Here is a 14,609-nt window from a genome sequence, read left to right as displayed (position 1 = left end):
GTAAACATTGGTTGGTCTATAGTTCGGCTGGAACTTGTTTTCAGTGAGCACAAAACTCCTCCGTAAACGCAGTTATTGCGTCCAATTTCTGTCCTGCGCTGGCATCCAGAATGCGACGTGGAAATTCTAGTACAACGGAATCTTTTCCAGAAAGCCTTGTTGCGTTCATAGGGGGGCCAGGTGGCGTTCGCATAAATAATCCAGTCATCGTCATAAGAAGGTCCTAGGAAGAAAAACTTCGTCATCTGATAGGTCAGCTGTTGCATCGTCATGCTCCGAGCACTACACGCAGTTCATGGCGCTTACGTGATAAGGTGCTTCACGCCACAAAGAGTCTAATGCTATCAAATAGTGGCTCCCAAAACGCTCTCCGCAGAAAATACCAACGGGTTAATTTTTTTATAATGTTTTCGGAATTCAGTACGAAATGTCAACGCTACCGAGGTAACCTGCTGCAATGTAAAGGCCATGCGCCGTGAATTTTCACGGATATCGCTCCGTTAATTCATTGAACGAAAAAAAGAAAAGCTTTTTTTACTCAACTAGAATGGCGGCTTTGTTTTTATCAAAATTGGCGAGACATGCTCCCCCTTTTCTTACAACTAAAGACTTCCCTGTTCACACAGCGACGCACAAAGCGCGATAAAAAAGATAGAAAAAAGAACAGTCACCGAAGCGAACCGCTGACTTCCATTTCGTTGCACTGCTTCGCCAGACTTGACCACAGCGCCCTATCGAAGAGTTGCACGGTGACTTTCGCTGGAGGACTGGGGGACGCTGGCACGGCCTTATCCGCTGTAACATGTGCCACATAACACCTTGACTTACAACTCGCAAAGTTTCATGTGATCACATCAAGACGTTCAGAATGTCATCCGTATAAAAACTGACATTATTGTAAATTGCTTTCATTAAAAGTGTCGTTAACATCTGCCGCATCACGGGCGTCGAAGTGGAATGCTACACAATGAGTGAATTTCGCTACTCGAACCCGAGTTTCATGCCTGTATACCGGAGTATTGATTCCTTTTAAAGTTCATCATGAAGACTTATTGATGATTGTACTACACTTGGATTTTGAGAATTTTAATTGGCGCTAGATAATTTGAATACAATCATGAAATATGGCTATTTTGATAGTTTTGAGTGAATTTTGAGGCAATTTTGAAATTAAAATTATTAGAAGATATGTGTGACAAAACGAATGGCAGTACGTATTAGAGACATGGCCTATCTTAAATTTAGGACCCTGGCAGCAAGACTGGATGTCTTGGTACCTGCGGATCTGTGTAAGTAATTTTGACATGACAGTGTATGCAAGATTTTTTTTCAATGGGTTCAACAAAATGGCGACACCAGCACCAAATTTTCACGAGCTTGAACGGACGTGGACTCGTGGCACGAGTCTTTTGGTTGGTACCGCCGAGATCAGTTTTGCTGTTTTGCCGGAAAATAGGCCCTTTCCGAAATTCAGTCTGGCCATTTTGATCACTATCATCTGCGTCTGCGTTTTTGGAAAGAGCCCCAACATGGTTGACCAGAGAAAAATTGGCGACTCCCTCGCCGGGGTACAGTGAAGTGGAGTAACTAAATGACCTGCGCTTAGTGTACCGGCACTATGTTGCCCGTCATTGTTGTGGGCACCGCCATTTTGGCTCATATGCAGAACAGACGCAACTGCCAATCGTCATGATTCAAAAGTGCGACTTCCTCAGCATTAGGTTTGGTGTTAACAAGGTCATGTAACATTGATTTGCTCTGTCGCGAACTGTTTAAACATTTGTGGAGGGCGGAAAAGCGCTTTCTGCGATTCCAGATAAAGCTTCAGATAACTGGAAACCATGATTTTAAGACACAATATGGCCAAGTGTCGTTACTTTGAAGCGTGGCTTATTTAGTGGCACTAAAGTGAACTAGAATAGTAGTAATGAAAAAATAGCCGCCCTGCAGGAGAGGCGCTTCGTGTGGAACCTACAACGTAGCGCGGGTGTTTGAATCTGGAGCACTCGAACCAGCGAAGTTCGCGCCAAGGGTAGCTCTTTTTGATCTTAGCTCTTCATTAGTGTGGCCTATGTATGCTTTATGAATGTTTCAACGTCTATGAATTAATGTTTAAAGCTTACTTGGGCAATGTAGCGAAAACTGGGGAAACCAGCCTTACATGCTGGCGCGTAACGGTGCGCATCCGTCTTCTTTCTCTTGGTTTTCATTGCTTAGCGACAAGACTCGAAGCTACGTAATCACCATGCCAAGCACTTGAAATTCACGGAAATAAATTGCGAAAACGACCATGGACACCACAGAAACCATCTGACAACGTACGCGACGCCATATTCCATGTTAGAGTAGCCATGTCCTCCGGATTTCGATAACAGCGCGACTCGTGGCAGTCTACACTTCTGGCTTCACACAGGCGATGGGGAGCCGCCGACGCTTTTTCAAATGCCCCTATATTCTAGTTCGTCGTACCATAGAGCCCAACACACCCTGGTGCAACGCGGAAAAGACGAAAAAAAAAAACGAGTTTCAGGCTTTGTTACGAAGCGCCACTGAAACTCGGCCCTCCGGGATGTGCGCGCTGGAGTGTTTCCAGATGGAGTTGTCGTAAGTATGGAGTAGGTCGAGGTAACGCATCACAATTCACCACGCAACACAATTCATCTCGGCCGCGCCCGGTGACAAGGAGTTGGCGCGTGCTGCACGCCATTCGCTTGGCACAGCGTTTCACGGTGAAGCCAAAGTTGCCCAAAGTTACCGGCGCCTCTGCCCTCACGCAGCTTGAGCTCCCCTTCCACCACACGCGCTATTCACTTCTCCAGAAATACCCCGTTGCTCAGCACGGTCGCTCATGTTACATACGAGCAGTAAATGTGTGAAATAAAACAAATTACTAAAAAGTCACAAGTATACCAATGTTAGCATTTTGATAAAACGCTGAACGTGGTGTCTGGTTAATTTTTTACGTTTTATTGGCGCCGGTCAGTAGATGCTGACAGATTCTAATACCACTTATACAGCGCTTTAATGTTTTTAAAATCGCAGCCCAGCGTGTTATACTTAGACGCCAGCACACGCTTGTTCGTTGCTTCGGAAAGCGAGCAAAGCACCATCCATACGCCCGAACACTGAAGATCGCACCGGCCAGAAGCTTTATGTTTATAAAAAAAATGACCGCATCTCCACGTGGTGAATGATGTTGATTGGGGCGAAGCTCCGGTGGTGCTTGTCTGCGTAGACGCTGAGCGGCAGCATGCCGAGCCTTTCGTTCGTTTTCCTCCATGTCAGAAAGAGAATGTGTGGTATGGAACGTGGTTATATACGCATTTGAGCATTTGACCGCAGCGCCCTCTCGTCTATAAACGTTGAGCCAATGTACTCAAAGTTTAACGCGGTTATATACGCATTTGACCGCAGCGCCCTCTCCTGTATAGACGTTTAGCGGCTGCACGCAACGTTTCATCCATGACATCTCCAGCTCTTGAGTTACTACCAGATCTCAAGCCCCCTACTCGTCCAGCAGTCGTGGCCGTGTGGTTAAGGCGATGGACTAGAAATCCATTGGGGTCTCCCCGCCAGGTTCCAATCCTGTCGACTGCGCAAACCCTTATTTTCATTATTTTTTATTTAAAAAAAAAAGCTTTTGCTTTACGCGAGCACGTGAGCACGTGCTCACGATCACGATCATGAGCACAAGAACGAGCACGAGCACGAGCAAGATCAATGTGAGCACGGACGCCGGACGGACAAGGCTAGTTCCTTCCCGTGCCATCTGCGCAGCTCATCACGCGCATATTGGTCGATTTCGAAAGCGAGCATAGCACGAGCCGTATGCACAAACACTGAAAAAAAAAAGAAAAGAAAACGCTCAGAAACCTTTTCTACCTATTGGTGACAAGATGTTTCGATGGCGCTATCTTAAGGTTTCTATCCCTGAGGTTAAAAGCAAACTTATTAGAAGCGAGCGACAAGTTCGATGCTGCGTAAAAAGCGTGATGGAAGCCTAGTCAACGCGTTCCGAAACATAGCTTCCTCTATACGCACAAAGCCTGGCAGTTCGACGACGGAGCCATAGAGTGCCCGTTCGCAGAATTAGAGCGTGAGGATCTGGTAGCAGCGAGCATATCTTGGGGAGCCTGTAGTCAGCGCACAGCTTTTCAGCGGCGAGGACCCGAAACATTCTTTTCACACCCGACGAGAAAAGAACCGGTCGCGCGAGGAAAGCGAGAAGCACGAGCGAACATTCCATCGCTCGGGACAAGTGTGTTTCGGCGTCTCGCCGCAGCGGGGAGCCTATTAATGCCTCTCGTTAGGCAGGGGCGCCCGTTATCGCCTTTGCTGTTTATGCTGTATCTGAGAGGATTGGAGGATAGACTAGAGAAGAGTGGGCTTGGATTCGACCTTCCGTACAGTAAGCTAGGCCAAAAAATTCAGCATTCCTTACCAGGATTGATGTATGCGGATGATATCGAACTGATGGCTAACAACATCACAGAGTTGCAGGAATTAATGAGCATCTGTGGTAGGGAAGAAGAGGAATTAGGTTTAGAATTCAGTAGTGAAAAATCAGCAGTCATGATTTTTAACAATGATGACGTTGAGAAGCTGAAGATACAGAATATTACAGCTGAGAGAGCTAGTAAATACAAGTATCTAGGAGTGTGGATATGAGATGGTGCAAAATATCTCAGTGAGCATGAAAAGTATATAATAGGTAAGGGCAACAGAAATGCAGCTGTAATGAAAAATAAACCACATTTGAATTACAACAGGTATGAGGTGGTGATAGAGATTTGGAAAGGAGTCATGGTGCCTGGCTTGACTTTTGGAAACCCAGTGCTATGCATGAAATCCGATGTGCATGCAAGACTAGAAATAAAACAGCGCGGAGTAGGTAGGCTGGCTTTCGGGGCACATTGCAAAACGCCAAACCAGAGAGTACAAGGAGACATGGAATGGGCGTCATTTGAGGGCAGGGAAGCTGTGAGCAAGATAAAATTTGAGGATCGGTTGAGGCAAATGGATGGGGAGCAATGGGCACGAAAGGTTTTCAGCTATTTATACATGAGGAGTGTAGACACAAAGTGGAGACAGTGCACTAGGAAATTAAGAGGAAAGTTTTTAGGCTGTAGTGGAGTTACGGAAGAGCAGGTCTCAGTTAAGAAGACAGTTAAGGCCACAGAAAGAGATCGATGGCTGGAGGGAATGCAGACAAAGACGGCTCTGGAAAGCTATAGATTAAACAAAACAGTTATTGCCAAAGAAAGCATTTATGACGATTCTAGGGGAAGCTCATTGTTGTTTGAGGCAAGGACAAGTGTTTAGTACCAGGAAATGGATACAGTGCGCGCTGCTTGCTGAGAGGAGGACGAGACGGCTGAGCACTTGATACTCTGCTGCAAAGGGCTTCACCCTATGCCTACCGAAGACAACACAGATTTAATAAAGTCATTGGGTTTTAGAGACAGCGAAGGAAGAGACAGTAGAGATGACCAAGCAAAGATTAAGTGAATGGTGGCAGAAAGCGAGAGAAAACTAGGTATTTTTTATTGACTAATGGCAAGGGGGTTTTATAGCCTCACTTTCTTTTAAGTGCGGAGTGGATATAGTTTTCACATTTAAATATTCTTAGCTTAAATGGCAAAACAAAATGGCTTGGTGGCGTGAGCTACCGCCCGATCCAAAGGGCTCAGCCGGATTCATCCATTCATCCATCCATGTATGCCGCTCTACCTTTTCACTTTCGGCGGCAGCTTCTCTTGGCGATCTGCCAGGCTTTGTCTGAGAGGAGTCTATGTCCGAAATCGACACCGTCAAGGTTGAGAGAGTCTGACTTTGTTCTTATTTCAGTTTATGAGAGCAGAAATAGTCGTACCCTATAGACGTCATAGTGAGCATTTTTCCAATCGTGGACAGCCGATTGCAGCACCGCCTTTGAAGGCACACGTCGCCAATAGGACCATGACTCGTGTGTGATCTGTACAGGCTCGCCTCTAAAAGCTGAATTCTGTGGAGCGATTAGATCACGCCGCCGCGAATTTGTCGGTACCAAACTACACTCGACGAACAAGCGAAGAACGCCGGCCATGCCGATACATGATGTCAGGGCGTCAGTTGCGTGAGCGACTCCATCTACTCTCAAATGACGCTACTGCAAACAATGAAAACCCGAATGCACTACCAACCCACAACACCATCAGCGAATAGAGTGTTCATAAAGTACGTCCGAATGGTTCGAACGTGGTTGCAGCTTGGGAGTCAGTCGGAAATAAAAGCAGTCAAAGAACTGTCGGTAGCGGTGAATGCAGGGCACGGTGATGCAGGGCGATCAAAACTTAGCTCGCCTTGGATCGGAGTAGTGCCACTAAATAAGCTACGCTTCAGAGTAACGACACTTGGCCATATTGTGTCTTAAAATCATGGTCGCCAGTTATCAGAAGCTTTATCTGAAATCACAGGAAACGCCTTTCCGCCCTCCACAAATGTTTAAACAGTTCGTAACAGAGCAAAGCAATATTGCGTGACCTTCTTAACAACGAATCTAAATCTGAGGAAGTCGCACTTTTGAATCATGACGATCGGCAGTTGCGTCTGCTCTGCATACGAGCCAAAATGGCGGCGCCCACAACAATGCCGGGGAACGGAGTGGCGATACTGTAAGCGCAGCCCATTTTGTGACCCTAGATCGGAGCTAGCAGCCCGTGGCCCGAGCCAAACCCGAGCGCCCGAGCTGCATGCGCAGCTGCGAGCAACTCGTTTGTTCCGGAAAAGTATCTGCGCCTTCTATAGGGGGTATTCAGTGGACGCCATGTTTGAGGGCGATGTTTAGGGCGCATGCTCAGAACGAGCTTACATTAATAGCCTCCTAAGACCGGCAATCTTGATGGTGTGTAATGCACGCTGCAGAAGCTCGCCGTCAGCACGCGCTCAGCAACCACGCACACAGATATGGCTGCCAGTGAATACTCCCTATAAGGAAAAGGCGACAAATAAATCGCGAGTGAATCATCCCAACACTGACCACATTGTGAGCCACGTAATGTGTGAAAAAACTTTAAATAGCGTCATCGTAACACACATGTAGTATAAAAAGAAAGAGGAGATCCTTACGGCAGTCAGACCCTCCTTCAGCCATGGCGGACACGATTTCTGCTGCTGGCGGCTTGGGAATCAATGTTGCTGACTTCTAAAACAATATTCCGCTAGACAGATGCTTCCCTCCCCGCGAAAAGAAAGATACTGCATTACAAATCGAGCCAGATCGCTGCCAAATCTATAACCCGATGTAACCAATGAAGTCGCGTCAAAAGTTCACCGTCACTGCGCTCTTCGTCTTTGTGTGTCTGCTAGTACCGGTTAAACCAATCAAAACTGCGCTTTCTTTTTGAACATGATTTAGAGTCGACCCTGATACCGAACACGCAACATCAACGACCGCCGTGACGAGTCAATTTTCGCACTCTCTGATCGGGTGCCTGGTGTCGTAGTGCTGGCTGCGGCGGGTTTAATGTGTAACAGACATTTTATCTGAGGAAATGAACATGCAGGCAAGACGGCGTAGCCTAAAAGTTGCACTGTCGTCAGTATAAACAGCCAGCTTACATTACACTCGTCACGTCGCGATTTGGGTACCCGTAGTCCGTCTTGTCACCTTAGCAGGGCCACATTTCGACATATAGGAAGCATATAGGAGGCTGTGACTCAGATTTTTTTTTTATATATTTGAAGTTACTCGCAAGAAACCAGTGCCACTCAATTTAATTAAACCCAGAAGGAACACGTGGCTCCTGCGTCTCTGTTACAAATTTTACTCCCATAAGTGTTATTTCAGATTTATTGCCCCTTCCCTTCATCGGATTTTTTCACGTACAAGCATTTACTTTGTTTACGAGTAATTACTTTTCATGGTATTTTTGCCGAACCCTGCTAGCGAGTGACGCTCGTCATTTCAATGTTAGTGGGTCCACAGCCCTGGATGAGCCTATTCTGAACTTTGGGAAGCGACCAGAGCTCGGATCATTTGCATTATCATTAGAAACGATACGGACCTTCAGTTCTGTATATGGACGTAACCACAACTGGCTTCTTTCCTTATTGCGATTCACCAGAGGGACGTGCCTTTGAAAGAGTTTGTATCACCACCATTATTACCAATATAATATTATTTTAAAATGAAGGAAGCATTAAGAACTAACAAAATCTGGACGAACAAAAATGGCCTATATTCGTAACGTGCGTGTTGGTACAGTTATGCCCCTAGCAGAATGAATAAAACTATCCGTCGGTATTATGTGTCAATGTGACCGCATCGTGACGTTCCGGCGTGACGCGTCCAATCCCGCAAAGGTCTATCTATGGGTTGCAAGCCTTCGCATCCCCATTGTAACGTCTCTTACATTCTGCCTGCAGTAAGCCCGGTGGCGTCGGAACAGCTGGGACACAGAGGCAGACGTTTGAGGCATTTCTATGTAAACATTCGGAGGAGGGGGTGAAAATCCTTTTCCACTGCCGTCAACCCCTTCCCTTGTTAAGGAACCCTAAACCCCAATTTCCCGAACACTTCCGATGCCTCCACTTGGCCCATCCTCTTGGTGCAGTGAAATTAGTATGACTCCCATGATTATGTAAGTCTTGCTGTATATTTTGTTTTGTAGTAATACTGTCTATTTTCTTAATATCCTGCGTTGGTCACTTTACACGTGAGATGTCATATATTAATGTACCCAAACTATCGAACAGGCTATGGACACTCCACCTGCCTTTTCATTAAGGTGCAAATGCCTAATCGGCAATAAGACGAATTGAATTGAATTAAAGAAATCGAAGAACGCCAATACAGAGACGTAATGTCCCGGCATAATCACCTGGTTTTTACCCTTGAACCGGCAGGAACACTGGGGTACGTTTAAAGGTCAGTTTAGCTTTAGATCGAAAGTTTCTTTGAATACAATAAATTCGTCGGCTATTATGAACCTAACCCCGCGTGCCAACTCCCAGCGTATCGCCTACACCCTGGAGTGGTGTACTCGACACGAGTTGCCGATAAAGAGGGAGTGTAATCTGGCACACAACTATTTGCCGGAGAGGATCGCGGGCTTATCGGTTCCGACGCGGTTTCGAGAAGGCCGCACCTCCCGGGCCTGTCGGGGTCGCGCAGAGGCCTTGCGCTTGTTCGGATTCTGTGGCAGCGCGATGGCAGGTGTCGCGGGTGAGTACCAGACTTCAAAGAAGCATTTCTCTGTTGGGGCACTTTCGCGAGTTATGTCCAGTGTTGTACGGAACGGCGTTTCTTGAGCGCTTTCCTTTTAGGAGGAACGAAGGAACGCCGCCGTTCCTTCTCGCACCGATGGAACTGGAACGAGAGTTCGTTACATTTTTATGAGAACGGAAAAAGGAACGGCATTACATTTTTCGTCCAGTGCGGAAATTTGTATTTCATTTATAGGCCGGAAATTTTAAGGAAAGTATAAAAACAATATCTTCACGAAGAGCAGGATCTCGTTAACGTTTTTGTTACTTATCATAGGGTTTATTTTTGTGCAGTCCTCGCTCGGTAACAGTCGGGCACAGGAGAGATTGTGGGAGGTGATTCTTTCTTCCGGTGGCCAAGACGGCAGTACAAAAAGCAAAACACTTAGTAGAAGAAAAAAACACAAAAGGAGAGACGTCTCAAACTCAGCTATCTTCTTTGATTCTACGAATCTTCATAAACCCCAAAAACCTATGTACCATATGCTAGCGGGAGGATCACTGCGTGCACGCGAAGAGACAAAAGGAGCGCGCGCTTAAAAATAAAGAAGTTGTTCTTGCTGCTGGCACTGACCGTGAACGCACTATCTTTACATGGTGTCAGAAGTCCAAAGGTAAAAGCTCACGGCATCATGACAGATCTTCGACCTCCGGAACCGCTGCAACTTGGCGACAACGCGGCGGAGTCGTGGCTAAGGTTCAAGCAGCGCATTGAGCTTTACCTCCTAGCAACGGAACCCACGAAGCCTCGCAGTAAGCAACAGAAGGCCGCCATATTTCTACATATCGCGGGCCAGGAAGCTATAGACGTGTTTAACAGACTGAATTTGACGTCAGAGGAGCAAGCCGACTATGACGTACTAGTCAAGACTTTTGAAGACTACTGCCTGCCCAAATGTAACGAAACGTACGAGCGCTACGTGTTTCGCACGCGTCGGCAAGCTCAAGGAGAACCGTTTGAACAATTTTTTAGAGACCTGCAACTGAAAGCAAGGACGTGCAACTTTGCAGGTTTGAAAGAATCTCTCCTCCGAGATCAGATTGTTTACGGGATTTCGAGCACGATGTTGCGAGAAAAGCTGCTTCGAAAAAAAAACCTAACCCTGGAAGTAGCAGTAGAGTGCTGCAAGGCTGAGGAGCGTGTCGAAGCACAGAACAAAGCGTGGGATGGCGAAACTGTGAAAATTGACCCCGTTCAACAAGGACAAGCCAAACAGCGTGAGCAGAGAAGATGCACTTATTGTAACTTATCTCATCCGCCGAGGAAGTGCCCAGCGTATGGAAAGACATGTGCCAAGTGCACCAAACGGAATCACTTCGCAGTCTGCTGCAGGAGTAAAAGGGCAGTGGTACACAACGTGGCCGAAGGGGACGAAAGCGATGGTGACTCCGACGTTCTTGAAATTTTGGCAACCGGGAACGAGCGCTCTTCCTCCAATCGCGACTGGATTGTCACCACACGCATCGAGGGAACCGTGGTGAAAATCAAGGTCGACACGGGAGCGCAGGCAAACTTATTGCCCAGAGCGTTGTTTGAGAAGCTCAGGACGAAGCAGAAACCCCGTCCAACCAGAAGCATTCTTCGCCTCTACGGGGGCGGCGAAATTCAACACAGCGGAAAGGTTCGTCTGTCGGTGCAGGTCGACAAGCGACCAGTGCAGCTCGATTTCTATGTGGTGAAAAGGAACCAAGCTATCCTAGGTCTTCGTGCATGCGAGCAACTGGGCCTCGTGAACCGAGTAAGTTCAGTGGAGAACAAGGCCTCCAACCCCAGCATAGAGTCGGAATTCCCGGGGCTGTTCTCCGGTATTGGCAAGACACGACGGGAGTACAAGATGGTACTCCGAGATGACGCCGTACCAGTGGTCCAGCCCGCCAGACGAGTGCCGCACGCACTTAGGGAACCCCTCAAGAAAGAACTGGAACGCATGGAGGCCGCAGGCATTATTGCAAAGGTTAAAAAACCCTCCGACTGGGTGAGTCCCTTAGTCATCGTACGGAAAAAAAATGGCAAATTAAGAATCTGCATGGACCCTCGAAACGTGAATCGGGCACTGAAAAGAGAACATTTTCAGCTCCCACGGCGCGAGGAAATCGAGAGCGAGCTAGCGCGTGCCAAGTATTTCAGTCGCCTTGACGCCAACAGTGGATTTCATCAGATTCCGCTTGATGAACAGACCTCGAAGATCTGCACGTTCAGCAGTCCGTTTGGTCGTTACAGATATCTAAGGCTACCCTTCGGAATCGCTTCAGCTCCGGAAGTATTCCAGAGCACAATGAGCCAGATATTCGACGATCTCCCTGGTGTGCGTGTGTACATAGATGATGTACTGGTGTGGGGCGCCACACGAGAAGAACATGACAAAAGACTTCGCAAGGCGTTGGCAACAGCACAAGCTGAGGGACTGACGCTGAATGCGGACAAATGCACCTTTGGCCAAAAAGAAATAAACTTTCTTGGCGACAGAATCAGTTCCAACGGAATTGAACCGCACCCGGACTTGATCAGCTGCGTTGTACGGCACCCTACTCCAACGACAAAAAAGGAAGTTCAACGCCTCCTTGGTGCAGTGAACTACTTCGGGAAATATTTACCACACCTGTCGTCTCAAACGGAGGCCCTACGCAGTCTAGTTAGGAACGACACCATTTTTGAATGGACCAGCGTACATGATCGTCAGTGGGAGCACCTAAAAAAATGCTGACGCAGACCCCAGTTCTAGCAATCTATGATCCCGAGTTGCCCAGCAAGTTGTCAACTGATGCGTCCGCATTTGCTCTAGGGGCTGCGTTGCTTCAGCAGCATGGAATGGACTGGCGTGCGGTAGGCTACGCGTCTCGGGTCCTCACTGATACTGAACGCCGGTATGCTCAGATTGAAAAAGAGGCCTTGGGCATAGTCTTCGGTTGCGAAAAGTTTAACGACTACGTACTGGGAAAACATATCGCCATCGAAACAGACCATCATCCGCTGTTGGCCATTTCAAAAAAAGAAATAGGAGACATGCCTCCTCGTCTCCAACGACTATTTTTACGACTACTGAAGTATGATTTCGAGTTGCAGCTTGTCCCAGGTAATAAGTTGGTGGTTGCCGACACTTTATCGAGGATTCCATCAGATCCATCTCAGGGAGAGGCCACGACGGATGTAGAAGTGCATGCAGTGGGCGTCCTCTCTGAGGTAGTGGGCCAAGGCACACTAGCTCGCCTACAGGAGGCGACAGTCAGCGATCTCGCTCTCCAGCGAGTCATCACCTGCCTCCAATCATCGAAACCTGTGGAAGGTGAGCTGAAGCGGTTTACACCAGAACTTTCGGTGGTTAGCGGAGTACTGCTAAAAGGAAAGAAAGCAGTCATTCCGACAGCTATGCGAAGAGAGATGCTGAAACGACTACATCAAGGCCATCTGGGGCTGGGTAAATGCCTGTCCAAGGCCCGAAGATTGATGTATTGGCCAGCAATGACCGCCGATATTACCGCTTTCATCGACAGATGTTAAACTTGCAAGAAGTTTGCCTACAGACAGCCAGACGAGCCTCTCTCGATCCGCACCGTTCCCAACCATCCCTGGTCCAGGGTAGCTGCGGATCTCTTCCAACACTCCGGTAAACACTACTTGGCTGTATACGACGCCTATTCAAATTATCCAGAAGTGGAACACCTTCGAGAAACCACAGCAAAGGTGGTCATTGACAAGTTAGCTCAAATATTTGCCCGCTATGGTTTACCTCTTGAAGTTTGCACGGATGGGGGCCCACAATTTTCCTCGAAAGAATTTAAGGATTTTGCTGCGCGTTATGATTTTCGGCATACTGTTCAAGTCCAATATTTCCAAGGTCCAACGGTCTGGCTGAAGAAGGTGTACAAGTTGTAAAGCGTATACTACGAAAAACGGAGAGTGCCAAAGAAGACTTTTGGTTGGGCCTCCTCAACTACCGGGCAGCTCCCCTTGAAGATGGCCGCTCACCCGCAGAACTACTGATGGGTCGAGAACTACGAACCCTACTTCCCGACTTCACCGCGTCTCCCGCATCTCCGGTCAAAAAGCACGTCCAGAACGAGACGAAAGGAAGACAGCTAGCTCCTCTTCAGCAGGGAGACATCATGCGAATCCTTAACAACGGGCGATGGGAGCGTAAAGCACAAGTGCAAGGCTTGGTGGCCCCAAGGTCTTACACGGTGCTTACCGAGGACGGCCGGATCCTCCGCCGTAACCGACAGCATCTTCGAAAGACACCGGAAGGTTTCTTCATCTCCATCAACGACAGCGACTCAGAGGACGACAACGGCGATTGCTTGCCACCATCAAGAGATGGATCACAGCCTCCCTCAGGATCACAGTCTCCCTCACCACCAGAGCCTCCTCGAAACCAGGTGTCGCCTCACCCACCGACCTTACCCGCTCTTGAGCAGGCGTCATCAGGAGCAGGACCTCAGTCCAAGAGACCTAGAAGGCTACCACAACGCCTGGGCTACATAAAAGGCTTCCAACAGGCAGAACTAATCTAAACGAGTACAGCCCGCTTCACGCGCTGCTTGTGGTTGTTGTGTACATCTTTGTTCCCTCAAAGAAAGGAGGATGTACCATATGCTAGCGGGAGGATCACTGCGTGCACGCGAAGAGACAAAAGGAGCGCGCGCTTAAAAATAAAGAAGTTGTTCTTGCTGCTGGCACTGACCGTGAACGCACTATCTTTACACCTACGGCCTACTACAGCCGCTACTGGACTTCCACAAAAAAACCTACGGTTACACCAAAAGAACAGGTTACCAGACATTGAACGCATCCTTGTATCCCGAACATTCGTCACTTAAAAGGTACACAAACATGTACCTTTATTCTCTCTCTCCTCATTCCCCACCTTGAAACTAAACAACGAATCCAACCTTCAGAAAGAAGGTCTGGTAGTTTTCAAGACTGACCTTCCAAAGCCTTACCCTCTTCTCCACTTGCTCGTCTTGCGGACAGCAACATCGAGAAGCAAGTGTTGTTATGTTCGAATAAGGGAAATTTTTGGATTTAAACGTTGGACGTGTTGTAAAAGGCTCATGGGTCACTACATTTGGCTCGTCTAAATCACCCAGCAGAAGGATAAATATGGTTAAAAGCTGAGATTTTTATAGGTAAACATATAAATAAATTAAACCTTGCTTCCGGTTGTTTTCTTCTCCTGGGGTGCTATCCTGGTCACAAACGGTCACGTTCGTGTTTCTCGAAAACTCCTCCCCCTTACGAACCGCGCGCTCCTATTGGCCACAGCCCGCGTGATAATTCCACGCGGTTCCCATAGGAACGTTCGCGAAACACGAAAGCAACTGTTTGCCGTAACTGTCGCTCTTCGAGTTCGGACCGTGACGACAAA

General features: G+C 47.8%; 1 protein-coding gene across 1 annotated transcript in view; it reads left to right on the top strand.

Annotated features, from left to right (window-relative positions):
- The first annotated feature begins 9,068 nt into the window (after nucleotides 1-9,068).
- The window catches only part of LOC115311647 (3 beta-hydroxysteroid dehydrogenase/Delta 5-->4-isomerase type 4-like), a 46,031-nt gene continuing 40,490 nt past the window's right edge, over nucleotides 9,069-14,609 (top strand). Inside the window, exon 1 of the mRNA XM_040217545.2 lies at nucleotides 9,069-9,205. Within this exon, the coding sequence (XP_040073479.1) occupies nucleotides 9,190-9,205 (16 nt within the window). The 5' untranslated portion in view covers nucleotides 9,069-9,189. The remainder of the gene's footprint in view (nucleotides 9,206-14,609) is intronic.

This window comes from Ixodes scapularis, unplaced genomic scaffold (genome assembly GCF_016920785.2).
Source record: "Ixodes scapularis isolate PalLabHiFi unplaced genomic scaffold, ASM1692078v2 PGA_scaffold1__304_contigs__length_218370807, whole genome shotgun sequence".
In the NCBI taxonomy this organism is placed as follows: Eukaryota; Metazoa; Arthropoda; class Arachnida; order Ixodida; family Ixodidae; genus Ixodes; species Ixodes scapularis.
The sequence above is the reverse complement of the archived record's forward strand: the minus strand, read 5'-3'. Positions and strand labels throughout refer to the sequence as shown.